Source organism: Porites lutea, chromosome 5 (assembly GCF_958299795.1).
Source record: "Porites lutea chromosome 5, jaPorLute2.1, whole genome shotgun sequence".
Taxonomy (NCBI): domain Eukaryota; kingdom Metazoa; phylum Cnidaria; class Anthozoa; order Scleractinia; family Poritidae; genus Porites; species Porites lutea.
In genome coordinates, this window is record NC_133205.1 from 4,196,644 (window position 1) to 4,223,251 (window position 26,608).

The following is a 26,608-nucleotide window of genomic DNA, read 5'->3' on the forward strand; positions in this document are numbered from 1 at the left end:
TTTAAAGATGTCTGGCATGGAAAACAATTATTTCTACACTATAAAGTACATCAGTCGAATATGATGGTAAAATTGCATTTTTTCCAAGGGGGTTAATTCAAGATTTTGATCAAAAAAGTTATACATTTTTTTTAAAGTTCGTTTTTGGTCTTAAAATTCAGTAAAATTATGTTTAAAGTTCAAAAGATCCAGAGCACTGGGTTCAAATTTACTCCAACCAAAAGGAGATTAAGTACATCTCACCTTCCAATATTAGATCGGAGTCAGTATTGAAACCAGCCCACCCCAGTTATATTATGTACTCCATTTTTCTCCCGTCCTCTCACCCCTGACATTTTATAGGCCTCTCCCCTCCCCCCCGGGTTAGGCAAGGTTCTGCTTACACGTATTTCTAGCTTACGGTGCTTGAGGATTAAGGACGCTTTCAGTGGAGCCGGGGAATTTGAAAAAGTTGTTTCCTCTTATAGGTGAACACTTACAGGTATAGCTAAGTATATCTTAATTCCATGTACTCCTAAACGTTGTGATAAGAGGGCAGAAATATATCATACGCATATTCTCATATTATATATCATCTCATGTTTACTAGAAGGCCACAATGATTGCATAGTTCAGTTGAGCTTTTTCTTTCTGTTTTCTTTGTTTTTCATCAATAAATTGACGAATTTTAGGACCAAAATAAATATAATAAAGAATAATTATCAACTATTTCGGTTCTTTCCATGGTCATGACACACTTCTGAGTCTTTACAAAAGGATCGAGGAAGTCGGCGCTGAAGACACGCCTTCAGCAGTTATACTAACGCAAACTAACTAATTATCATATATACGTTCTTTCAGGAAAACAAAGAAGAAAACTATAGATATTTGTTTAAAAATTAGCAAGCAGAGAGGGTTTTTTCGTTCTTTGGGTGATGATATATATTCTTCCTTCCTGTGTACGTGTCTAATTTTAACCATCTCTATCTGATTCTTTCTTAACGAACTGCAGATATGTCTAGCAAATTTAATTACGGGCTACCTTGACCTTAGCTGACCAAAAAAAACCTCGTGATAAATAAGCAAAACTTCCCTGGAACGTCGAAACAGTTGAAATGAATTAAATGTAAACATTGAGTCAAAATTTGGAGTGAACAAACGTCTCTGAGTTTCTTTTTTAAAAAACCTGCTAAATGTACATGGAGAAAAACGAAGGGAAAACGAACCGATAATCGTAAAGTGGATAGAATCGGCAGCAATAGGTAATAAAAGTCTGAACGATTATGATTACATAAAAGAACGAATAATTAATAATGTAGGGAGGACATTTTTGACTAACAATGCATTGTTGAATATCGAACATAACCTAAAATTGCTAAATGTACACACGTAAAATCATTTCGGGATTGGTTCATGCTTAGCGTGCGCATATAGTGTTATGGATGTACGTAAACAGCGTAGCTAACTGTTTAGACAGCACGTCGAGAGAAGCGTAAGAAAAGCTAGTCAAGAAGCGAAACCGACGTGAATCATGCTTTTTCATTTTGGGCAATATATATTCCAGCAAAAGAGTGAGATGACCAGATGGAAAAGCGTTCAAAACTAAAAAAGAAGAAAGTTTAGCACTGGGTACTCATGCACAGGCTTTTTTCTCATCCGCAAGTTTTTTTTCTCAAGCGCCGAGATCAGTTATGTTTGGACTTTGGACTTGGACCTTTACTACCGGTAACTCGACCCTTTTTTGCCATGCAATACTTTACATTATTTGATTTGTACAAAAGCCAAAGAGAGACTCCCCATTTCCCATTCCAGACTTCAGACTGACTTCTGTATTCTGAATTTCTTCGATTAATGACAACCGCTATTTTGAAACAGCCTTTTTCCATCTATTGCTTATGGGGTTTTAGTTTTCGCACGTTAACGTTCTTAGTCTTTATTCAACACTATGCCGATAATTGCCTTCCTTAATTTCACACAACGAAACTGTTAATATGGGGAAATTCAGACCAAGGGGAACATTTTCAGCAGTTATCAGGGTAATACTTCGAATATTGCCTCTCTTTATCAACTGTAGGTACGCGGTCTCAACATCAGCACACTACACCTGCTGGAGTATTTTCATAAGCTGCCTTAACTCTCATTTCACTTTAGCAAGGTGTCATTCAGTACTTGTCAAAAAAAAAAACACTTAAGATCGATTTACGACCGTAATTGCGATTGACAAGTTTAACTTGAACCATTGAACGATTTCCTCAGCTTGGGAAGTACTGATAGCCTCTCCTTTAATACCTTGTAACCTCAGTTCTGTTAAATACTCCATAAGCTTAAGGGAAAAAAAATTGTGTGTGTGCCAAATCGTTATCCTGCTGCCTTTCTGCGGATCTTTGTTTGTCCAGCCGTATACTCAGACATTAGAAACTGCAGCCAAAACAATTTTTTTTAAAATAACCTTGCTTTTTCCTCATTTTTCTGTTCATCTCGCACAAATTTGTACTTCTCAGTTTTGAAAAGTTTCGTCGGGAGGTCCACATTGATTTACACAAGTGCAAACGATATTTGACTTGGTATTACCACTTTATTTTTTTAGTTTAAGTTAACATATTAACAATCAGTAAAAGCAAGCAAAGATGAAAAAATTCTTGAATGTGCCTCGATCATCCAACCTACAAGAAAAAAATAAGTTACAATTAAAACTTATCAGTAAGCATTTCGAGCTTTTATAAGAAAATTCTAACTTCATAACAATTAAAGGTTACAGAGTATAAATAAGTTAAAAATTAAAAATAAACACCACAGTTATGTTATTGATTGAAAAACAGTTGTTAGGTGACAACCTGTCCAGTGATCCAGCATCTGTCTAAGCATTGAAGTGGCCAATGAAGTGGCCGGCTCAGCAACAGCAGAATAGGCACGACGATCAGAACTATTTATGTTATGTTATTTATGTATATGATGAATGTTATTTACTTACTCTAACACATTTTGCAAGTCTTGGGACAGTCTTTTCTAAAGCTCGGCAAAATCTTGCAGAAGTAACCGTTACCAGCACAGTTGGGTTGCTTGTCTTTGCAACCTGCATACAATAACAGAGTGGCTTTGCTATAAAACCCGCCTAAAACGCCGGATAAGTCGCATGAGATAAGCCAACACTGCGGTACAACAGAGGTTTCCTCTCTTCAACTCAATTGTTTCTCACAAAAAATCATTTAATAGACTCCCGCCATGGCAAATAGTTTGAAAGTGATCAACGTGCAGTATCATAGGTAGAAAATTAAAGTTGCTTTGCAACATTTCAAGCAACGAGCAACTTGACACACAACAATATTTCTTTGTTTCCGGCTGCATTGTTTGTTGCGCAAATTAGATGGCTTTTTTACTTTCTGCAAAGTTCTGCTACAAAATTTTTGCGCAGCAAGATAAATGGATGGTAAAACGAGCAACATCGGCTCGCTATGAAAGAAACTCTTACACTGACAACAACATTGTATATAATTTTACACGAGCTCGTTGCCCCTTTAAGTACACCTTTAGATGCTATTATTTTATGTAACCCATGAAATGATCTGGATGGTAATGCATATACCTGGTGAGTTAGTCATATAAAGTTCCAATTTAATACTAAAGCATACCTGGATCACCCGTTGGCCGTGGCCGCACTGTACTTCGGACAGGTGGGGATGTTTCATGTGGACTCTGTGTTTCTGGGGGCTGTGGTGTGTTTACGGTTCCATCTTCACCTGCGAGGGTAGCAAGAAAATTGGCCTTTCTCAGGATTAAAGAGAAATGGAACCCTGTGGAGAGAGTGTGTAACATCTATCCCGACAGTAGTTGAAGGATGGTGATGATACTAGTAATGATGATGATGATGATGATGATGATGATGATGATGATGATGATGATGATGATGATGATTATGATGATGATGATATGGTGCTGCTACTGCTGCTGCTGCCGCTGCCGCCAGTTCATATAATATGAAGATAAAAATTGTCCTTAGCTTACTGGACCTTTAATATATAACGCATAACAGGGCTTTACTTATAGGCCCCATTCCCTTAGAGATGAACGAGGTTTTGCGAGACACGTACTTCTAGTATTACTTTAAACGTTTGCAGTTTTGTTGTTCAGTGTTGTGAATAAAGCAAAATCGATCTCCAATCATCTCCCATACGTTTTTAGATTACCAAACATGTAGTAGAAACACAGGTGATTTAAGTCCACAGCTAAAAGCTCCTTCTTTTCAGCTCAGTCGACGATACAAAAATGGTCATCTTTCTCACCAATAATCTTAAGAAAGAATAAGACGCATTCTTATCTTTTCTGTGCTCCATAAACAGTAGTAACTCTACATACCTATTTTACGGAGAATCCAAGGCACGTAGTTGGTGATTCTTGTGAACACGGTATAGTACTCTGTCGTGCAACGAGACATTCCAAAACTCACTGCTCCATGCAGATACCAGGTGTCCCGCTTTTCACAAACAAAAGGACCACCGCTATCACCACGGCAACCTCCGGACACACCTATCCGACCCTCTCCAGCACACAAGTGAACTTGTCTGTCAAAAAGAATCTGGTATTTCTTATTGCAATCTTCATTTGATCGAAGCGGAAGTTTGGCTTGTTTAAGTTTGTCAGCTGATGGACCCCAACCAGAAACAAAGCCCCAGCCTAAATAATTAGAACAAACAGTCTTTATAATTCAAAGAAATGTTTTCCTGAAAGCATCATTCAAAATAATCCTTATTTTGGCAGACTCACTAAAACTAAGACTCTTCAAGTATCCCTTAGAGATAATTTCCAGATTGAATTGGAATGTGGAATGTTGGTTGTCGGAGAAAGGAAAAATGGAGTATCCGAAAAAGAAAGGACCCCTATAAAAAACCTAACCACATTGGGACTGGAACCCATGCGAAATTGGTCGGAGGTGCGGGCTTTCACCCCTACTCCATTTCTTGGGCATGTGCCCCCATAACCGTTAAACACCCTTATGTCAACTTGATTTGTACATTCCCCATCTATAAATCCGACACTAGGAAATATATATTATCGTATATTCCCCCTAAACGTACTCAGGTGCATCAAGCTAAAGCGCAATCATAGTGACTTAGCTTAGCTGGGAACATTTTCCAGATTCCGGGTAGTTGGTTATCTCTTCGGATCTAGATTACTGCGGGTTCCTCTGACTGCACATCAAGCTTTAATGATAAGTGGCTGAGTTTTGGTAATCATTAAAATGTTTAATTACTTATGACACTTGCCTGTTATATAACAGTTAGCTTTCAAATCTGGCGCTTGGTTGGGCAGACAAACTGTGGAAACCTTGTCGCTCAATTTCACTGGGCGATCCAACTGAAGGAGGGCTATATCGTTTTTTAAGTGCCTCATGCTAAAATCCTCATGTATGTGCAGTAATGTTAACTTAAATGTTTGCTGTACATCGGTAGTTCCTTTTCTCCTATAAGCACCTATGAGTATTATCAGCGCACGATTACATTCTGCGTAGTTAATTTCACTCAACATTAATACGGTATCACTATTATGATCTCTTGGGTATTATTATATGGCCGAATCTGCGAGCGTGCAAGGCGAAGCGAATAGTTTGTTCTGATTGGCTATATATCCTAGAGGGCAAAATGGGCTCGGCTCTTCTTGCCCGCTTGGTATTTCCTGCGTTGATCCCGCAAGAAAAAGGTCCCTTAAGGGCGGATGTTACTAAAACGGAGAGCGGGAAAGAACAAAAACCTAACTTGATCTCTAGCCCTCTAGCCCTAGTAAGTTCATTTCCCATTCTCTGCTTTGCTCCCATTTTTCATTCTTCCCGGCCCGTTTCCCATTTTAGTAACATCCCTTTTTCGCCATATAATAAACCTGTTATTGACTCGTTCGGTCAAGATCTCACGTTGAATATTGGCTTCATTCTTCCTTCTTTTTATTAACCTCCACTTTGTCTCGGTCCATTAAGATGGCCAATATCCAGCGATCGTGACCGCACGTTTGGTCAGTTCGGCATATATATTGAACAGTACTATATACTTTCCGGCAGAACGTTTCAAACTTCTCAACGGGGACGGAATGAGACTTGGTGAGGTCGTAAAATTCCCTAAAGGACCAATTTTATTATGAGATGTCAGCACCTGAGAAAGAAAGACCTAGACTGTGAATTCTTACCAGCTACAACCGTGTATCCACTTGGGTCTGTATTTCTGTAAACGCAATGTGCAGCGGTGACCACCCAGTCGGGTCGGATCAAGGACCCTCCACAAATGTGATATTTGCCTTGTTTGCGGAGCGAAATCTGCCACGGCCATGAATGTGGGGAGGCGTTTTCACCGTTTACCACGCGGGCAGATGATGGTCGCTTACCACACCTTGCTATGGGACCAAAAACTCAATTATATGTTATTGAACTTGAAAATTAGCCTAGAATGGTAATGTTTGTACAACAGGGAGCGCGATTTATCTTGACACTTTCAAACATGACATTGCCTGAGAGGTGAACACCACACGTTGAATTATTACCTACCTTTAACATCATGAGATGCCACGAGAAAAGGAAGTAGCAGATAGACGGAGAGCATGTTAATGGTGGTTCCAGGTTAACTTTACCACTATTCGAGGAAATTGAAGCGTTTATTAAGCTTGAGGTCTGTGACACCTGCCAAAGTTTGCTAAAGCTGCATTTATTTTAACCAGTCTGTAAACTGTGCTGTAATTTTGAGTAGGAAAATCCTGCCAAAGCCACTCTGAGAGCTTTATTGAAGATAGTGGCACGTAGCAAGTATAATATTTACAAAATATTAAAGGATTTGATTGACAGTGCTGAAGTCCAGTGCAGGCTGTCAAAACGTAAGTTATCGTCAACCACAGTCTTTTTAAATCAACATGACAGGCCTTTGAGTATATATGCGCGAATTAAGAGCTTTTTAGCTCACTTGACAACAGCTAGGCAAATGTATTGGCACAACAGAAATTGTTTAGATCAGAAAGAGTTTAACTCCAACGTGATTGGGTGGATATGGTCTTCATTTTAAATTGTAGTTGCAATACACCAGTATGACTTTATGGTGGTAAAGTCATTAGTTTACTTAGCTGACGAGATCAGACTGGACTGGTCGCCTTTGGCGGGGCAGCGCATAGCTAGCGAGGAACGAACTTGACTCGTCCTCATTCCTCTCCCGGCCTTTTAAGCCTAAGCAAAAACTAAGAGTGAAGTTGTCACTCCTGAGAAAACCATGCAAACAACGCATGCTGTGACATCGGGTGAAAATTCACAGTTTATACAGATATTTCGGAAAAAATTCGTGGTTAAAAAGCCAGAAAATTACGAAACGGTCGACTCGGACTTGGACATGCGGATTACCCCAGCTAAGAGGGTTACCTCATCAACTTAGGGTCCCTCACCTCCATGTAAACAGGCCCTTAATTAAAGGTGTCTTGAAATAAAATTTGGGGATAACCCCAAGGAGTATGGCATCCAACCTCGCTCGTAAACGCCCACCAGTTACTTGCCCTGCACTGCCAGACTGCAGGTCTTTTCTCCAGTCAGGATGGGCGAGTATTTTTGCTCGTGTAACCATTATTTTGATTTCTACTCCCTCCAATTTTCCTCAGCAATTTAATGGAACGTTTATTAAGGTATAAAGAAGAAAAATGGGGCGCGACGACGGAATTACGAACATAAAAAAGGAACTCTCGCCTTTACCAAAAATGAACCGGAAGCACCGGCGTCCTGGTTACACGTAAATCAACAAATTCACTAATGCGAGACAAGTGTCAGCACAAATAGACTTAATACCTATCGCCATATGTCGCAGACCAAAAGGGAACTTACACTTCAGTAACTTTTTAGGCGATTCTCATCCCCAGAGCGGTGATCTGAATGGCCAGCTCTACGGATCCAAAGCTCTGACTGGTTCTGAATAGGGTTCAAATAGCGGACTTCACCTTTCTGCTCAGCCTCAAGAAATTTTAAACAATAGAGAGATTAAGATTCACGTTTACGGCATACGGCAAACGGCAAACGTCAGTTGAAAATTTCTCAGAATAGAAAATAAGCAGATAAAAACAGTCCAGAACGATTCTTGTGGACAAAACTGGCATAAAACTACTTATTTTTGCGTAGAAGCAATAAACAGTAAACGAAAAACAAGAGGAAAACTTGGTCACGTGGTACAAATTCACGTTTGCCGTTTGGCGTAAACGTGAATCTTAATCTCTCTAATAACGGTTGCTAACCTGGAAACGGGTGGGTAGGAAACGAAGACATAAGACCCAAAAACGAAGCCCCCCCTCAAAATCACTTCTAAATATCTAGAAACGGGTATCTCTACCCACCCACATGGAAGCTGTTGCACTTGCGCGTTAGTATAGGTAATAGCATGATTTATAGTGATATTTGGCATAAATACCACGAGTGATATTTCGAAATTGTTATACGTAATTTCACGAGCCGTTAGGCGGGTGAAATTTGAGACAATTTTGAAATATCACGAGTGGTATTTATGCCAAATATCACGTACAAATCATGCTATTATTTGTTTATACTACTGCCCACAAAAGGTTTGTAATTTTCACATGTAGGTATTTCAAATTAAGCTGAAATACCACTGCTCTAAGCCAATCAAATTGCAGAAATTTCTCATGTAGTAGTATAAACCTGGAAATAGCTACAGCTCTCGATCAGTCTAATGAAAATGGCCAATGGCAAAGATGACCGCGTGACTATTTTTTCTTGCTTTTATTACGCTTGTCCCGTCGTTTTCATCCGGCCGTTTAAATGTATAGACGAGTGGTTCAAAGACTTATTTTATATTTTAAATAATCGACCGTTAAGTCAGCGTCCGACAAATGAATAAACGACAAGTTATATCCATTAGTTTGGTTAAATGAATAATGCTTTATTCCCTTGATTTTACAAGCTTTCGTTAAGGCAAATCCAGTTTTGGTGTCATAGAAGACACAGATTTTCTTGATTTGTTCATCCATTTTTAGCCTGGAAAAAGACGAAAAGCAATTTTCAGTTTTCTACGCGTGTTTTTGAGTGTCCTAATAACGGGGCTACCTTGAAAGAGGATGCATAGTTAGTAAGCGTCTCCTTCCACAAACTTTTAAAAAGAATGACACTAAAGCTAACGAATCGAAAGCTCAATTGTTTCTGAGAAGGGAAAGAAAATATTTGATTTTCTCTGGTTTGGAAGCTAATATCACATTGTTAGGCGAGAATAATGGCAACCCACTCTGATCATTTTGCTATGCTTTTTTCGATTAGTTCTGAGGAGTTGTAACCTATAATTTTGGCACGAGAGAGGTCACGTGACAGCTGCAAAGGGCCTATTTGAAATACAGTTCTTGGTATTTCCTTGTGAAGAAAATGATGGAAAGGGGTTAACGTCTAAATGATGCTTACAGACTCTGCAAGATTTCGGACAAAGGCGCTTTATGCTATTCAAATAGCAGTAGTGCTGATTGTGATAGCATGCATCCCATTTATCCTGACAAGCTGAGAATGCAGATGTAGAAAAAAATACATAGTTAAGCAATATAGACTAAAATTACAACCAATCAATGAAGACAAATAAAAAACGATTAAAATTAGCGTAGCAATTGAAAGTGTAACAGTGAATGTTTGCTTCGAACGAAATGGTGATCCCGGTAATACAAGGGACCAATGACTGAGCTTGTAAGGAGCGGGCGTTTTTTTTTTCATATTGCTTAAATGAAGACGCCTTGGTGGGAGGCTTGTACGTAGAACACTAAGAAAGGACGCCACGAAACCTTCACAACGAGGTGTCCTACTTGGTAACGAATTCGACAAAACAATAGAGAAATAATCCAAACAATATAAGGTTTGTTTTCGAAGGCCGTTGAAACTTAAGGTTGCTAAGATTTTTGTGGCTACTGAAATGATCGAGTCAACTGTAATATTATGTTTGAGAGAAAAGACAGGTTTTGACGCCAAAATGTTGGTCGTAGTGATTTCACGGAGAAGGTGAAGTTTTAGCTAAGTACATATAAACCCTACTCACCGCCAGGAGGAGAAATAGTTGTTGGAGGTAACGGGGGTGGAGTGCGTGGTGTTGGTGTTTTGGGAGGTGGTGGTGATATTCCTCCGCTTCCTGTTTGAGGCATTGAAAACAACATTACAATTGGCTGAACAATAACTATTGTAAGATCTTAAAGGGATGTGTTCGTTGTTGGCAGGGTAATCGCAAAAATATGATCCAAATTTCGCAAACCCTCTAACCTTTGCCCCTCTCCTCTTCTCCCTCAGGACTAGAGTTTACGTTCCCCACTCTCAGTTCAGAAAGCAGTAATATAGGTTCCTTTACGTCCACTTCAAAACTGATGTATAAGAAGGATCAAGGGGAAAGCAAAACCAACGGTTTAAAGGGGCTGTGTCACGGCAGTCCAGTTTATTTTGTTTAATTTCGCCGATTACTGGCCCTCAATCGCTATGGAACTTAAAGTATGCAAAGTAATTACATGCAATTGACAAAATCAGAGATCCGAGACAAACAAATATGTATCCTGAACATTATTTTTGAAGTTGCAAGCAGCAGGGATCAACTTTGAAAAACTGTTAGGCTAAACAGTTTTCAAAAACCTTAATTTGAATCCGTTTCATTCTTCTTCAGTTTTGCCCATCCGTGTCATCTGTTGTTTCTGTTATGTTATTTTAACCTTCCTTTAAAGTTTTAAGCGGTTATTTTTATGTTTCTCTTAATGTAACGGGCATTTTGTAATTTCCTAATTTGGCTGAATTTCGTGACACAGCTCCTTTAACGTCACCGCTCAATGACGGGACCAACTGAACTGACACAAGAACAGAAATGAAGGCCTTTATGATCTCACCCACGGTGAAAAAAGGTCCTGGAAGACCACTACTATAAGGAGGTTAACCAGAACCTGAGCTCATGACCTCTTGCTCAGAAGATCGGTGCTCTTCCAGCTAAGCTAAATGGGCGTCAATTTTAAAACAACCGTATATGGAAATTTGCTTGGAGCCGTACTACCTGTCTGGTCTGGTTATAGTCAGGTTTTCGTAATTGAAGATTGCAATAATTAACTTGCCATTGAGTAATAAAAATACCGAGGCTCAATAGTAGTGCAACGCACATATTCACTTTAGTCGAGTGCCCGAGCTTAAAGGAGAGGAGAATGCAAATCAGTCGCATTTAACGACGCAGACTTCATCGCTCATTGTCAGTCAAGTGATTGACCACGTGATCGTCTTTGAAAAATTCGCAAACATATTTTCAATGATGAATTGGTCTGATATCTGTAACCTTCATGTAGGAAATCATCTGACTTTTATTTGCTCTCAAAAAACACCACAACAAAACAAACAAAAGAGAAACCTGAGAGCAATCCAAATCTAGCTTTTCTTGTTCAGATTTAAATTTCAGGTATATTTAGTTCTAGACCAGTGTAGACCAGTGTAATTTTCTCTATCAGAAATGCTTTTTCAGTCATTGATACAAAGTAAATTCATCCTGCTTAGGTAGCTTAGCTAACGAAAGAAATTATTATATTAATTTAATCAATCATACGATCCGAACACAGTTTTGTCCCAGGTTTTTACCCTTGAGACTCCAAGAAAAGGCCAATAAATGAATAAATAAATAAATTAATTAATTATTTTAATAAAGTTGATATAATTATCTCCAATGTACTCACCTATTTTTTGCTCTATCCATGCTTTATAACTTGTTATCCTTGCGAAGACTGTATAGTGGGTAGTCGGACAGTTCTGTTTGCCGAAGCTAACAGCTCCATGTAGGTACCACTTACCCCCCATTTCGCAAACAAGTGGTCCACCACTGTCCCCATTACATCCACCTGAGGCAGCTGTGCGTCCCTCGCCGGCGCACAAATGAGCACTGCGGTCTACTGTTCCGTACTTTTTCTTACAGTCACTGTGCGAAACGAGGGGAAGCCTTGCTTGCTGCAAAATTTCTGGTAATGGTCCTCCACCATACGTTCTACCCCAACCTGCATTGTTTGGATATCAAAAGCGTCCAAGTGACTATTTTAACTTGAATTCGTTTTAGTCTGAGAAAACAACTGACATTTCGTGACACCATCACTAGTTTCCCGCGAAATGACGTCTGAGGATCGACGAGCGAGCGCAGAAATTCCATACTGATGATGTGTCACTAACCAGATCTGAATAGTGCTTCTGATTTGTTCGCGGCACGACCAATCAGAAGTACTATCCAAATCTGGGTGGTGACACGTCATCAGTATGGAATTTCTGCTCTAAACTTCAACTTTATTTAAGAAAGTTCCTCGTTCCTCAGGCGTCATTTCGCGGGGAAACTGCAGTGGTGACGTCACAAAATGTCAGTTGTTTTCTCAGGCTAAAATCATTTGCGATGTTCCATATAAAAATAACTCATACATAAAGTAAGTTTGTCAGTGCTAACTGTTATATAAAGGAAACAGTCTAAAGGGTTTTCTTTTGAAGGAGAAATTAAAAGTCGTAGAAGAAATTAAAGTCAGATAGTAAACAGAGAATTCCTAAATTTACGATGCATTCGCTAACAACTTCATAACGTCAGCACATCCTTTCCTTGTCTTGAAACTTCATTTTTTTTTTCTCCGTATTTTCGTTCGACATCACACCTCTGGGTGAATTTTGAATTTATCAGGTTAGATTCCTACAAACCTGTTATGTAACAGTTCGAGTTTAGATCTGCATCCTGATCTGGGAGACACACTGTATTTACTTTGTCACTCAGTTGCACCGGTCGCTCCAACTGAAGAACTGCCACATCATGTTTGAGATTCTGCGTACTGAATCCACTGTGTTTATGAAGAGTTATCACTCTAAGTCTTTGTTGCACAGAAGTGCTTCCAGTTCGCCTGTGGCCACCTATAACGATGTGGTAAATGTAAAAATGTTTGCCCTTAATTCTTAGCTAACTAACATAACAAGCTCTAAATAGACGTGCATCAGGGTCTGGAACGGTACACCCGGGATCCGGGATTTGTCCAAAATTCGTTGCGGGATTCAGGAAACGTTATCGGGATACGACATGTGATTGCGGAAAAGCTTGGGATGCGAGATAATTGTGAAAAAGGAGCGGGAAAGCGGGGGCAAGACCCCCTTAACACCGACACTAATGTCAGTAGCACACCTTGACAATCACCCAAACCGTGCTTTAAATTTGTGGTGGTTTTTGTCATAAATGGGGTATCACAAGACAAATGTCTTACCCACTACAACCGTGTATGCGCTTGGAGCTGGATTTCTGTCTACACAATGTGCCGCTGTTACGATCCAGTCATCTCTGATCAGGGATCCTCCACAAATATGCCTTCCACGCACACGAAGAGAAATTTGCCAGGGCCAGGAGTGAGGGCTGGCGTCCTGGCCATTCACCACTCGAGAGAAGGCTGGACGCATGCCACACCCTATTCAGAATTGAAAGTCAAAAACTTAAATTTTAAAAAATCAAGAGATATTTATAATACTGGACAATACTTCCTGTCTAACCGAGATTATCGTCCACCCTGTAATTTTCCGAACACAAAGTACGCACGTGTTTATCACAAGGGTCGGCTTTAATGATGCCCAAACACGGTAATTATTATAAACTGACAAACCAGTTATACCAAGTACTCTTCACCGACTTTTTTTTAAACAACGCCATTGGAGTTTAGTGATCGCTTTTCCGAAACTGATAAATCAAGTTCCTCCCCTGTCCGTGCTATAATATTCTATTATTGTTATTGTTAAGTCGTGCACCAAATTAAAAGATGTTAAGGTAGTCACTTATTAGAGGCATCAATAATTTTTAGTTATATAAAGTCCAAATGCACAGCGGTCAAGACCGAAAAAATGAAACCCTCTTCTATTAGAATGAAATAGAAGGCCCACAAAATTTAGGTGCAAGTTCAAGTGAATAGCGAGTTGCTCCACCAGGCCAAGTTTGGAATTAACGACGCTAGCGTTCAAATGAGGAAAATACGTCAGAGAACTACAGTTTCCGCATTACTCTTTGACTTCTTTGAGGGCAGATTACTTTGGTTAGTAGTGAGTTTTTCTGCTCGTGTGCGGCGATATAGTGTGACGGAGATGCTTCGGGGTTGGCAGAAGGAACAAGCGGCGAGAAGACTTTTCCGTATTCGGATACCTCCCATAAAGTCTCTTGAACCCGAGGGTAAGGGCAAGAAACCTTGACACTGATACAAATCCAAACACTTAATATGTTTTAGTGTCATGTATAAACTGAATTTTTTTATATGCACAAATTTTTCCACTTTGAATCCAACTCTTGGTCAGGTATCAGTGCTAACACTATCTCCGAGATGGCTAAAAGACGTAGGACCATAGAAAAAATTAACTTGGCTAAGTTTATCTTGGCTTGCTACTGTTTAGAATAAGCAAATGGTGGGGTATAAAATAATTGCACACTGCTGAATATTGCAGACCAAGGATTGCAATCTCATCTTTCCCTATATCTTTTTTGACGGGAAATAGGGCCGAAAACGCTTACACTTACACTGTAAGCTGTTTCTTGAAGATAAAGTATGATTTTATTTTTCAGTGGTTTAGTGAGCCAAAAAAAGGAGAAAAAGAAAAAGAAACGACAATAAAGGAAACTTTCATTTAAACATAAAATATTTAAATAGCAATGATTTATCTTTCTTTGTACTGTGCTACTTACCCTTAGTGTCCGAGGGTCCAAATACGCTCGCGATGAACAATAAGAAGATAATCATGATCATGATACAAGTCAACCGTTCTCTTAGTCGTTGGCTGTTCTCATGTATAAGCATTTATCTTTTATGGCTTTTCTAAAAATCCTGCGGACAATTCAGCTGCGAAAGTTTGATAAAGCTGATTCCATGCAAAGATGTTTCCTGTCTGCAAAGCCAGAGCTGTTCAATCATAAGCAAGCAAACCTGAAAACTTCTTCTGTCAAAGTTAAGTCAAAAATCTTAACAACGATGACATAAAAGATTGACTGTAAATCGAACATTTTAAATTTACAGGCTTTGTTAAGAGAAATGCAATTTACCTGCTCGTAACAGCTACACACTGAAGTATATACAACGATCAGAAACTGTCAGTAACTCTTCATCAGTGACTCATTCAGACAACTGTTTAATTTCTGCATGGGAACCTACGAAGATACTGTAGGGGCTGATCTAGAGGTTAAAATTCAAAAGGGGTGACTGGGACACTTGCCAGCTATATAGACATTATTTATTTTACCGAAATAGAAAAAAGGGGAGCCACGGTCCTCTCGGCCAACCTTTAAGTCTATGCACCCATGGATAGCTCTCAGTTAGACTTAGAAGCTTAAATCTCAATTGAAAACACCTCTCGGACCACGTTTTGAGTCCTCGGAGGACTAACATAAATTTTCTGATGTTGAAGGCCTGACATTGCAAGTAAACGTTTTAATTCAAGAAAAGCAAACTGATGTTTATCGAGTGACTAAGCTTATGCTAAGAGAAATCTTTACGTAGACGGATCAACTGATCAATTATGAAAAAAGGGCCTGAAGCCGGCCATAGCAGAATGCGCAAACCATGAACACGATAAGATGAAATAATAAGGTTCAAATGCACGAACCACTTCTATGCGAATAACACGTATCCCTTAATATTACACAATTTCAAAGATTTTCCTGTCTTTTCTAACGCCAGTTAGCCTGTGATCGTGGTAAGCGTTTTAAAGCGTGTCAGGATTTGTTTTTTCTGTGAAAAAATTATACATAATTAAAGCTCGTTACTCATGATAAGTTGAATTCAGTATAGTTTCTTTTTTCTGTTTATTATTATTATTATTATTATGGGCCGCCGAAATAAGCTGTCAACATTAGATGAAGGAACAAAGCGCCCAGCTGAATCAAAGATTAACACTGGGTTTGTCGGTGTTTATGTTTAGTGCTCAGGCTTGTTGAATGGTTTTAATTTTATGATGAGTGTTGTTGCATTTATTTTAGTAAATGATTTTCACTTAACAGTAAACTGAATTCCCTGTTATTCAGAGCCAAACAGTTTCACCGGTGATACATATTTTGTGCTCCAAATAGGCCCCGCACACATATTTTTAAGGGCGACCTTTCTACCCCATCCCCTTAGCTAGTTCGACTTACGCTGCCCTTATAGATATTTACGCTTCCTGGATTCTAACTGGTCATACATTTGGAAGAAGCATTTACTTTTAATTTCGAGATAATCTAAAAAGGATTGTACTAGTAAGTTTCCGAAAAGCGAGTCAAGCCCATTCGATCGAAAGGATTCATTTTACTAACTATTTTTTTTAGTTCCTGCCTAATGAATGTAAGGCAAGAAGGACTGCGAAAACATCTTTCGAAATCTGTGTTTTACACAAGAGGATATTAAGCCACAGTTACAAAGAGACCCTACAGAGACCCAAAGTTACATATTGACACAAAAGACACGTAACATTCTATTTGGCCTGTTAGGTTTAGCTTTTCTGGTTGGTGCAATGTACTAAATTCAAACTGTGAAGGCTGCGCATGCCCGGAACATGGTTGGTTCAAAATAGACAAACAGGTGTTGTTTCCTCTTTAATTGTCGCTTACTGTTCATTATTTTCATTATTTTTACCCCTTTATTAGTAGTTTCAGTCAATTTTTGTCCATAAGAATTATTTTGCGCTATTTTCATCTGCTCATTTTCTATTCTGAGAAAATTCTCAACTTGAATCTGACGTTTGCCGTTGCCGTATACGTGAAGCTTAAACTCTCTATTCTGACGTTTCGGTGTTTAATTTAAGCAAGAAAATGCAAAACTTATTTTTGATCTACAGCGCTTTTTTCGGATAAGCCGTCCTAAAACGAAAATGTATAAGATCAGGGCTAACAAGCGCCAGTTTACGGTGTACCCGCCCTTAATTCATACAACTAGATCATGCAGGATGTATCAGGAGTTAATGAGGAACAAGGCAGGCCTGGAACCACCAATTAAGTCCACAGGAATTTTTTTTAAAATCATTCTTTTTTAATTGCAGATTTAAATCATTGAAAACGTCAGTAAATTTAAGTCCCTTGTATAAGCTAGGAAAATCAGTGTAAGTACACACAATGTACCACTGACAAGATGTGTATCTTGACTTCTTATCATGGAATTCAACCTGTTGAAATAAAAAAAGGTTGATCAATTTAAAATTGACTGGTCAGTGTTCCTGCTACCAGCTAGGGCTATTCATCTGCTTTAATAGTCCAATTTCGATATCTTCAGTATTAAAATTCATACTAGGCTTGGGGCCGGTGTAAAGCAAAAGAAAACGTCCTGAGTCTCCGTAATGAATGATATATAAATTCTTTTGTTTTATTTCCCCACGCCTCTTGGCCAAGTTTGAATTTAAATATATGGAAATTGGCCTATTAACAGGTGTATTAAGGGCAAGGCTACGGCATGCGTTTATGACCAGAATCTCAGTAATTGGATTATAGCTTTGTAGGCTCGCAAGGATGTTACTGAAGCGGAGAACGAGGTGTAGGGAACAAGCAAAGGGAACGGGAAAATAAAAAATGGGAACAAAGGAGAGAATTGGAAATGAAGTTACTGTTAGGGCTTCGATTCAAGTTAGGTTTTGTTCCAATTTTTCTTTTTAATTTCCGTTCCCTGTCCTCGTTCCCAGCACCTCGTTCCCCATTTTAGTTACATCCGGCTCGGAATGAATGAATAAATATTCTATCTACAATCAGTAAAGTTGAAACACGTGTGATGTGGATTGCCTTGTTTTTGCGGGAGCATTATTTTTCTAAATGTAGTTTTAACGAAATCTTCCAAACATGACTGACTCGTTTTCGCCATATTCATGGCAAGTGTCATGGCTAATATCCTTTTTTCTCTTCAAATCCGTCTAACTCTCTTCCCAGCAGCCAGCGCGATTGCAAACCACGACGTCACAATGAGACGCTGGGACGAGATGAGAATAGACGTTATTTTTTCTTCTTCTCGGCCCTCGTTTATCGCGGCTCTCGGATTCGCCCTCGGAGCTCGCGTGCTTGGCACGCCGGAGTACACTTTGAAAAGAAAAAGAGAAGAAAACTCGCAGTCTTGACTGTAACAGAAAGTAGAGAATACGCCTTATCAGATAGCGTTTTTACTGCTTTTGGTACGAAAAAGCTAATCAATTTGAAACATTTTTGGAGTTTGTGGTATCTAACACCCACCCCCTCAGCAACAGCTCCTACAAGCCATTTTCGTATTTTTGTTGGGACTTATCTTAAACACTTGCATTTGCTATTTCTTACAGACTTGACAAGTCTTTTTGCAAAGTCTCCGGAAGGTACTACTGCGGCTGCAGTAGCGTCTATAAAGCAGACACCGACTATACTGATCCTTGCAGTCTGTGGAAAAAAATATAAATGAATAAATAACTAGGTAAAACTTAAATTTTAAAAAAACTTTCCTTAACCATATAATTTGCAGAAAATGTATAATTGAAAAAAACAATAATATATATAGATATTTATATACCATGACCAGAGAATAAGCTCGAATATTCGTCATGTCATGAAGGGGGAAAAAAACTAGAACTCTGAGAATACTGTCAGTTGAGGAACAATGACACCCAGAACAACGATAAGTTGCCGTAAAAAAGTCGGGGCGAAGAGAGTCAAGTCCATTTTCTTTTAAGAATTATATGAATGAAAAGAATGGTAGAACGCTGCACCGGTATCTCAGAGGTCAAAGGTTGAATTCCGTACAAGCCTGAATTTTTTTCAGGCTTTCTTTTCGCAACTGCAAAAGTTGCGTACCGTATTTATTCGATTAACCGCCCTGGGAGCTTATTAAATTTTTGGACCTTGAGAGTAGGCGCTCATTCTAGGCTGGGTGCTTACTAAATTTTCACCATTTTCAGCAAGTTTAGTATGTTAATTTTGCAACAATACAATAAATGGTAATAATAAAACGCGAAGATGTAACAAAGCAAGGTTTCTGTAAAATGCTCTGAAGAAAACTCCGTCTTCGGGCAAGTCTCTTATTAGTACTTATTTAAGGTTTTTTGGGTGGGAAGGACCAGAAAAGGGGTGGGCGCTTATTTGAATTTGAGTTTGAGGGAGAGGGAGGTGGTGTGGGCGCTTATTCGAGGCTGGGCGCTTATTCGAGGTGGGCGCTAATTCGAGGTTGGGCGCTTATTCGAATGAATACGGTACATATATATATAGAACTGCGATGGTCTTCATTCACTCCGCAGTTCACATATCTGATTTATATATATATATATATATATATATATATATATATTCATAACACTACATCATCATCCTTTCACGGGTTTATAACGAACCAATTCAACGACCTGCTCCCAGTTGGCTTGTTAGCTTAATTGGTAGAGCGCTGCACCGGCATCGCAGAGGTCAAGGGTTCGAATCCCGTACAAGCCAGAAGTTTTTTCAGGCTTCCTTTTCGCAACTGCAAAAGTTGCGTATATAACTGCCATGAACTTCATTCATATAAAATTATCAACTATTAGGCAGATCAGTTTTCAATCACTGTTTCCTCCAGTTCTTGACCCGTATAACTTTATGATAATTTAACAATGGCTCAACTCCAGGTGTAGTGGGTCGGGGTGGTGGGGTAGTCTGAGGGGTAGATGGATTCGGTCCTCCTTCTCCTGTGGATGACAAGAACAAAAAAATCCTCCGTACACTCAAAGAACTTTTCATATTTTACTACTGTGCACTTATAGACAACCACTGAATATAATGGGTTGGTACGAATTGAGGTAAGATGAAGCACCCCACAAAGATCCACAAACCACGTCCACAAAATCCTTTTGACTTCCTTTCACTTTAGGAACGACTTTGAATGTTTCTTATTACATTCACCCTGTAAGTCTTTCTTATAACGTTAACCTTATAGAAAATGCAGAAAAAAAAATGTCCTGTTTTCCAATACCAGGAACAGAGGGACCCTATTGCTACTTATTGCGGAATATAAGTACTTCAGAACCCAATAAAACACTTAATCCATGTACAGGTCTGACTCAAATTCAAGTCTGCAATGGAATGTCTTGTGCCCGGCGGCTTTGTCTCGCTGAGTTCTCCGATAACATTACAAACGTTATCTATTCTACACAATCTCTTGCTACTTTTGGTGGCAAATGTGGCTTGGGCCCTGCTGACACTGATACATACGGGAGATTTCCTGGGTTATCCCCGTCTTGATCGTTAATTGAATCCAGGCGTTGCTGAGCTGTCTGCTTTAAGCCACGACTTAAACCTGAAGGTCGGTGGGGGGAGGGGAGGGGGGGGGGGGGGGTGGGCGATGACTGATGCATTATTTTAACTATTGTAACTAAACTTTCAAAATAGAGAGTTTCTGTGCGATCGTGAAATTTCTTTGTTACTAAAGAAAGCTCATAGCCGTGAAAGTACTTAATCACCTATTTTGTTCAGAATCCATGATTTGTAGCTGGTTATCCTGGCAAACACGGTGAAGTGAGTAGTAGGACAAAAAAACTTGCCAAAACTGACAGCTCCATGTAGATACCACTTTCCTCCCATCTCACAAGCCAGTGGTCCACCACTGTCCCCATTACATCCACCTGAGGCAGCTGCGCGTCCCTCGCCAGCGCACAAATGAGCATTGCGATCCACTATGCTATACTTTTTTCTACAGTCAGTATGGGAGACCAGGGGTAGCTTGGCTTGTTGCAGGATATCTGCTGCTGGTCCTCCGCCAGAAATACGACCCCACCCTACAAGTGAGCAAACGTTATGTGCATAAATGGATACTAAAAAGTCCCAGGAAAATGAGAATAGTCTCTGATTCCTAGACACCTCTTCTGAAAAAGTCAGGGTAAACTTAACCGCCAAAGCCCTTAGCTTTTTGTGATGGAGTAAAACGTACACCTTGTTTCGCCATTTCTCCCCCCTCTCTTTGTAATTTGGCTTCTTTGTCCGAGTGAAGCTTTTCAAATATGGCGCTCTGGACCTTAAGAAGGTCCCGGATGTGTCGCGGCATTCTGGGCGACGAAATGTTCAAAAGGTGGATAGCGCTATCGGCTGGGTAAATCTCTATCCAGTGAATAACACAATTGGTTTCTCTAATACATGTACTTATCTGGCCCCGGTTCCTCGAAAGATTGTTAAGAGCCTGTTTACATGGAGGTGGGAGACCCCAGATGGGTGAGGTAACATGCGACGTGTCACCCCACCTATCAAGTAAACGTGATCAAATTAAAATGAGAGATTATATGGACAGGCGGGTTACCCCACCTAAGCGGGTTACCTCACCTACCTGGAGTCCCCCACCTCCATGTAGACAGACCCGGGATTAAGCCAAGTTATAAGCAAGGTTTTCTTGCCTAACAGCATGCAACTCGAATTTACAAAACACTGTTGAGCAACTTTGAGCCTACAGAATCACTAATGATAACACGAAATGTTACTTTAGGTTTCTGGGAAACTGACCACCTACCCTCCCCTAAGCCAACATTTTGCCCCAGGTGAGAAGTAACGGATAATGTTGGCTTAGGGGAGGGGTAGGTGGGCAATTTCCCAGAAACCTAAATTGATTCCTTGAAGCAATACATAGGAAGGTAAAAAACAATAGACTGCGAGCAGTCTCTCTTTTTCTACAGATTTAGTGAGAGCAATGCACGCGCGCGGGAGCGGCGAAGCCGCGAGATGCGCGAAACGAGGGCGCGCGTGGCCATTTGCGTGTCTCGCGTTTTGCTCGACGGACTACAGAAAAAAGAGAGACTGGCCCCATCAGTCACGCGCGTGGCCATTTGCGTGTCTCGCGTTTTGCCCGACGGACTACAGAAAAAAGAGAGACTGCTGGTAGTTTAAAGTAAACAACAAAAAAAAGATACAAAAATTTAATACTGGTTTAGCGCTAGTCAGCCTCTCAGGGACCGGGCCCTGTTGGATAGTGATTTATTCGGTGGATAGCGCTATCCAACGTTTGAACAACTGGGACCAGAGCGATATAATAACATGCTATTCAGACCACGATGTTTACAAAGAGTAGACTATAAACGTTCTGAAGCGCGAAGTTGTATGAGAAATAGAGATTTACTCGCCAAAAATAAAAATAGATAAATAGATAAATGAATAAATATTAAAAAATAAATAGAGTAAATGTAGCGAAATATAAGAAATATACCGGTTATTTATTTTTTTTTTTTTTCAGAAAAAGAAAGCCTTTCACTCGGATGTCAAGCCTATGAGTCTACTTATCAAAGGCGAATAGAAGTGATCGCTTATACCTCTGACGTTAAGTTTGGTGTTATTACGTATCTACGTAACGTAATAGTACCACGAGGACTTCTTCTACTTTTAGGCGGTGATATAAAATTGGGAAAAATGCTTTGACCATGCGGCTCGTGGTTCTACATGGGTTGAAGTCACTTCTATGATCTATAACGTTTCCGATTTGTCTATCAGTACAATGGAGTTTTTTTTTTTAATCAAAATGCATCTCGCGAAACCTCACTGGGGAATCGAAGGGAAGCGATGATAGACAACCTCATCCCCAGGGCTTTCCCTTAAAGAAATGGAAGAGAAGCAGTGGGGACAAGGATGGATGATAGGCGGGCGCAATCTCGTTCTCAGGCTTCTCTGTCTGAGAACGAACTATTTAAGCAGAAAAGCACCAGTTATTCACTAAGAAACAATGATTTTGATATTCCTACTTTTAACACTATTAACTATGGAAAACATTCTCTTAGATATCAAGAACCTCATATATGGTCGAAACTAGATAAAAAATTGAAAGGATCCTCGAATATTGAACCTTTTAAAAAGAACATTAGGAAAAAAGACCTAACGTCAGTCTTAAACAACAGCAATAGCTGCTGTAACCTTTGCAGTTTTTGGACACTACGTTTTATATTACATATTTTAATGGTATATACGTTTTTTTTATTTCTTTTGTAAATAATTTTAATTTTTTGTGTGTGTCCCCAGTTAGTTGTGAAAACTAAATACACTGACTCATTAATAAAGCTTTTACTTACTTTACGAGGTTTAAGCGGCTGTATTTGCAGGCTAATCGCGCGCAAGAGTCCGAAAAGGATTTTTAAAAAAAACAATATAATAATAATGATAATAATAATATGGTCCCGAAGTTGTCTCAGTGATTCGATGGCGTTTGTACACTATGCTCGCATTATTTTTGCGAGCATTTTAGTGAGGCAAAAGCATTAAGCAATATTCGCGCATTTTAGAGTAACTTTCCCGGAAAGCTACTGTCAGTCTTTTTCGGAAAAAAAATGAAAATTAAAAAAAAAAAAGATTTCAGAATGCGAACACTTTAAGAACACTTTAAGATAAAATTCCGAAACGTTAAAGTTAATAAAAAAAGGGAAATCTTCGGACGGATGAGCTTTATCGAACATTTTAGTGAGTTTTGGGGGAGACCGAGCATTTACTAAGTGGAGAAAAAAAGCCAGAGCATTAAGGTGGAGCATTTAAGTGAGGAAACAAAAGCATAATGTACCGCAGGTTATTGACAACGTTTTACGGCATCATAAAGCGCGTGAAATTCAAACCCTACCTGTTATGTAACACTTGGAGTTCAAGTCTGCATCCTTGTCTGGAAGGCAAATTGTATTTACTTTGTCACTCAGTTTCACGGGTCGCTCCAACTGAAGAACTGCCACATCATGTTTGAGATTGTGCCTCGTGAATCCACTGTGTCTATGAAGAGTTATCACTTTAAGTGTTTCTTGTACAGAAGTGCTTCCAGTTCGCCTGTGGCCGCCTGTAATGTTATAAAAGTCAGCGGCTCAGCGTTCCTAAAACAGTCTCAAACAGTACCCAGCACTACGTGTCCTTTAGGAATAGATTAACTTTGAGAAAAACCTTGGGAATTTTGGGAAAATGGCTTAATTAATTCGGGTATTATGGTATACTACTATACCCCGGCTGAGCCTCTGAAATAATGACTGGATCGGACTACTATTTGCAGTATAGTGGTATAATTGTACGCACTTGAAAAATTAAAGAAAAGTTCAAGTAAGTAGGGAATAATTCAAAATTGTAAAAGTGGCACTATGTTCCAATGCTTGCCAGTTAAGCTACAAGTCCTTGATGGAGGTACCTGAGGATGTCTTAAAAGTACTTACCTATCGCGCGACACTGAATTGTAGTTCGCAGGAGCCAATGGCTCTTTGACTGACTGGTTTTTATAATTTATCTAATATTTCATTGAAGTGGTACAAAAGATACAGGGGGGCACTCCCTTATAAGACCAAGAGGGGTATGCACGTGCCGCTGAACAGGGTATGGATTTTGGGGGGTCTTGAGTCTTGAATAGGTCATACGTACAATCTCTGACAATTTCACTATTTGACGTCTTGGACAGGTTGTGTTTTTGGATCGAAAGCCTGGAAAATAATCCGAAGGTTGACGATGAACGGTCTACTTGAGTGGTATGAACTATCTTTTCTCAAAAAGATCTGAGTATTCTATGATGCTAGTTTTATAATTACTTAATTACCGTATGCGAGACGATATGGGTCAGGATCATGAAATAAGGTCTCTTCTCTTAAACAGGCTGGTCAGATGAATGATTTTTGTCTTAAACCGACAAGGTAAAGGCTTTTAAGGCCTCGGCGGTACATCCCTACTCAAATTTCCCTTGAATGCCCCGGCGGAGTGTATTGCTAAGGAAAACAAGAGTTTTAGATTGCATAGCCTTCTTAGTCGCTGTAGTAAATGCGGTGATTTCTCTCAATAAACTCAAACTAGTCAGTTTCTATATTGTAACGTACCTACTACAACAGTGTATCGACTTGGGTTTGGGTTGCTATAAACACAGTGTGCCGCAGTTATGATCCAGTCAGCTCTGATCAGGGATCCGCCACAAATATGTCTTCCACTCACACGAAGAGAAATCTGCCAAGGCCAGGAATGAGGGCTGGCGTCCTGGCCATTCACCACTCGGGAGAGGGCTGGACGCATGCCACATCCTACAGGGAACATTGGTTGCGATAAATCAATCTCGTTCCCAGAGGCCGCAATCCTTTTGGTCAGCGTTGCGCTGACTACCCTCTGGGAACGAGATTGGCGATAAATCAAATAACTTCCTATTGCCAAAACGCAACTGGGGAAAATGTTTCGTTAAGTTTCTTTTATACCAGGCAAGTTTTTCCAAGTTTCTTTTCTTCTCTTTTTTTGTCAACTAAAACTAGAAACATTAAAAGTACCATGAAATTCACCGAGCGTTTTATTAGAGTTAAACTAACTACAGTTGAAGCCCTCGTAAGCGAGCAGCTCTACTTATGGCCACCATCACAGAACCCCTTTTTTCTCAACTCCCATACAAACATTCCCGTAAGTAACCAGTTCCGCTTACGGACACCTTTTTGCCGTCCCTGGCGAGGGTGTCCGCTCACGAGAGCTTCTACATTGTATGTACTTTTTTTACTCACTTAATGCTGTTAGTGAAAATGCTTTCAATACCAATTAATCAGATCAATTAATTGCCAGTTTAGTTGCGCTTTTTACCTGGCAATTTCGACTGCAGCTATTTTTTTTTTTTTTTAAAAATCAAGAACTACAAGATTCGGTTAGAGTAGTTACAAACGGAACATTCCGATAACAACCAGTCGACAAAGCTATGAGGGAGACAGTACAACGGTTTAACTTAATAGTGCTTTATCACTAACCTTCAGAAAAGGAGGGCACGAGGCCAAATAAAGCGAGCAAAAAAAGAGAAATCATCACTTGGGTTCTTCTCTTGAAGAGACTTCCGTTTTGGACTTTTATGATCTTCCCAGTCTCTTTTATAACATTTTTAAGCCTTGAGATAGATCACCAGGGAAACTTTGTATACATAAGAAGTGCGGATCCTCCCATATACGTGATCGAAAAATAATGATAAAAAATGTAAACAAAATAAGAAGAATGACAACTATATTAGCGATGACTAACGAGCTTAATGGACAGCGAATTGATCAAATATAGAGCGCAAATTGATCAAATGTAGGCAAATGGTAGTGTTTGTTGAACGAAATGTGTGTCCACGTTTAGATCATCGTTCGGAGCAAAAAAATTGCATATTCGCGATGCAGATCCTTTGTTGACAGGTAAAAAACCTGGAAACAAAGCAAAACAAAACAAGGAAGGAAAAAAGGACAAGAGAAGCCACGATTATCTTAAAAGAGCTTCTTTGGAAATCAAACCTTCGACCACAAGATGACAATAAAAAGACCTGAAATACTTTACACACTTGTACCACCTGGACAAACGAGGATCTATTATAGACAACTTTCGGTAAAGTTAGTTTGTCTTCCTTGGAAACAATAAACTGGTTATTCAATAGAACAAAGTGTGGGCAGTCAAAAACAGATTTTTTTTGCATTCCATTTTATTCTTGCCTATTTGCAAATAGCAAAGTGCAGTTTCGATTGCTGGGAAAACGTGAGAAATTTTAAGAAATTTGTCTTTTACGAATAATTTGCCATCGGTGCCTGGCTCATAAAATATTTACAAGTGCATTTACAAGTATGATTTGATCGAATGTTTTTGCCCCGAACAATGTTTAGGCTTTCTTTCTTTCGCTAGAAATTTATTCTTTGTTCTTTAAATTTAAATTTTTTCTTTTTCAGTACTTTCCTCGGTATTTTTCTTTTGTCGTTTTCCAGCTTTAGCTTGCTGTAAGACTAATGAGACAA

General features: G+C 39.4%; 3 protein-coding genes and 1 non-coding gene across 5 annotated transcripts; 1 reads left to right on the forward strand and 3 right to left on the reverse strand.

Annotated features, from left to right (window-relative positions):
* Positions 1-2,617: 2,617 nt before the first annotated feature.
* On the reverse strand, positions 2,618-6,661 carry LOC140936848 (chymotrypsinogen B-like). The gene is made up of 7 exons (XM_073386352.1): positions 6,506-6,661; positions 6,151-6,354; positions 5,241-5,447; positions 4,333-4,650; positions 3,609-3,716; positions 2,951-3,052; positions 2,618-2,642 (listed from the first exon to the last, which is right to left on the reverse strand). Exons 1-6 carry the CDS (start codon positions 6,558-6,560, stop codon positions 2,952-2,954), a joined length of 993 nt encoding a protein of 330 aa, XP_073242453.1. The 5' UTR covers positions 6,561-6,661; the 3' UTR covers positions 2,618-2,642; position 2,951.
* Positions 6,662-8,878: 2,217 nt separating this feature from the next.
* LOC140936846 (chymotrypsinogen B-like) lies at positions 8,879-14,747 on the reverse strand. Of its 2 annotated transcripts, XM_073386351.1 has the most exons (7): positions 14,655-14,747; positions 13,201-13,398; positions 12,650-12,856; positions 11,659-11,973; positions 10,008-10,097; positions 9,389-9,481; positions 8,879-8,974 (listed from the first exon to the last, which is right to left on the reverse strand). In XM_073386351.1, the coding sequence occupies exons 1-7, from the start codon at positions 14,713-14,715 to the stop codon at positions 8,970-8,972; spliced, it is 969 nt and encodes a 322-aa protein (XP_073242452.1). In that variant the 5' UTR covers positions 14,716-14,747; the 3' UTR covers positions 8,879-8,969. The 2 variants fall into 2 exon arrangements, with proteins under 2 accessions (XP_073242452.1, XP_073242451.1); XM_073386350.1 differs by having other exon boundaries at positions 8,922-9,481.
* Positions 14,748-19,291: 4,544 nt separating this feature from the next.
* Trnaa-ggc (transfer RNA alanine (anticodon GGC)) lies at positions 19,292-19,364 on the forward strand. The gene has a single exon. It is a non-coding gene; the product is annotated as a tRNA-Ala (tRNA).
* Positions 19,365-19,469: 105 nt separating this feature from the next.
* Positions 19,470-25,760, reverse strand: LOC140936867 (chymotrypsinogen B-like). The gene is made up of 5 exons (XM_073386373.1): positions 25,601-25,760; positions 24,704-24,901; positions 23,485-23,691; positions 20,366-20,680; positions 19,470-19,594 (listed from the first exon to the last, which is right to left on the reverse strand). Exons 1-5 carry the CDS (start codon positions 25,653-25,655, stop codon positions 19,470-19,472), a joined length of 900 nt encoding a protein of 299 aa, XP_073242474.1. The 5' UTR covers positions 25,656-25,760.
* Between the last annotated feature and the right edge of the window lie 848 nt (positions 25,761-26,608).

Bases quoted from the DNA above. Each gene is read 5' to 3' on its own strand.
- LOC140936846 (XM_073386350.1), bottom strand. From the start codon at position 14,715: ATGATCATGATTATCTTCTTATTGTTCATCGCGAGCGTATTTGGACCC. The intron at 11,974-12,649 runs GTTTGTAGGAAT...CAAACAATGCAG, and splicing joins CTCGAACTGTTACATAACAG to GTTGGGGTAGAACGTATGGT. The intron at 9,482-10,007 runs GTGAGTAGGGTT...CTGCATTCTCAG, and splicing joins AACTATTTCTCCTCCTGGCG to CTTGTCAGGATAAATGGGAT.
- LOC140936867 (XM_073386373.1), bottom strand. From the start codon at position 25,655: ATGATTTCTCTTTTTTTGCTCGCTTTATTTGGCCTCGTGCCCTCCTTT. The intron at 20,681-23,484 runs GTAGGGTTTGAA...GCTCACTTGTAG, and splicing joins CTCCAAGTGTTACATAACAG to GGTGGGGTCGTATTTCTGGC. The intron at 19,595-20,365 runs GTGATTAAGTAC...TGTCATCCACAG, and splicing joins ATGGATTCTGAACAAAATAG to GAGAAGGAGGACCGAATCCA.
- LOC140936848 (XM_073386352.1), bottom strand. From the start codon at position 6,560: ATGCTCTCCGTCTATCTGCTACTTCCTTTTCTCGTGGCATCTCATGAT. The intron at 4,651-5,240 runs GCAAGTGTCATA...CTAATTATTTAG, and splicing joins AGCTAACTGTTATATAACAG to GCTGGGGCTTTGTTTCTGGT. The intron at 3,717-4,332 runs GTATGTAGAGTT...CTACCCTCGCAG, and splicing joins TTGGATTCTCCGTAAAATAG to GTGAAGATGGAACCGTAAAC.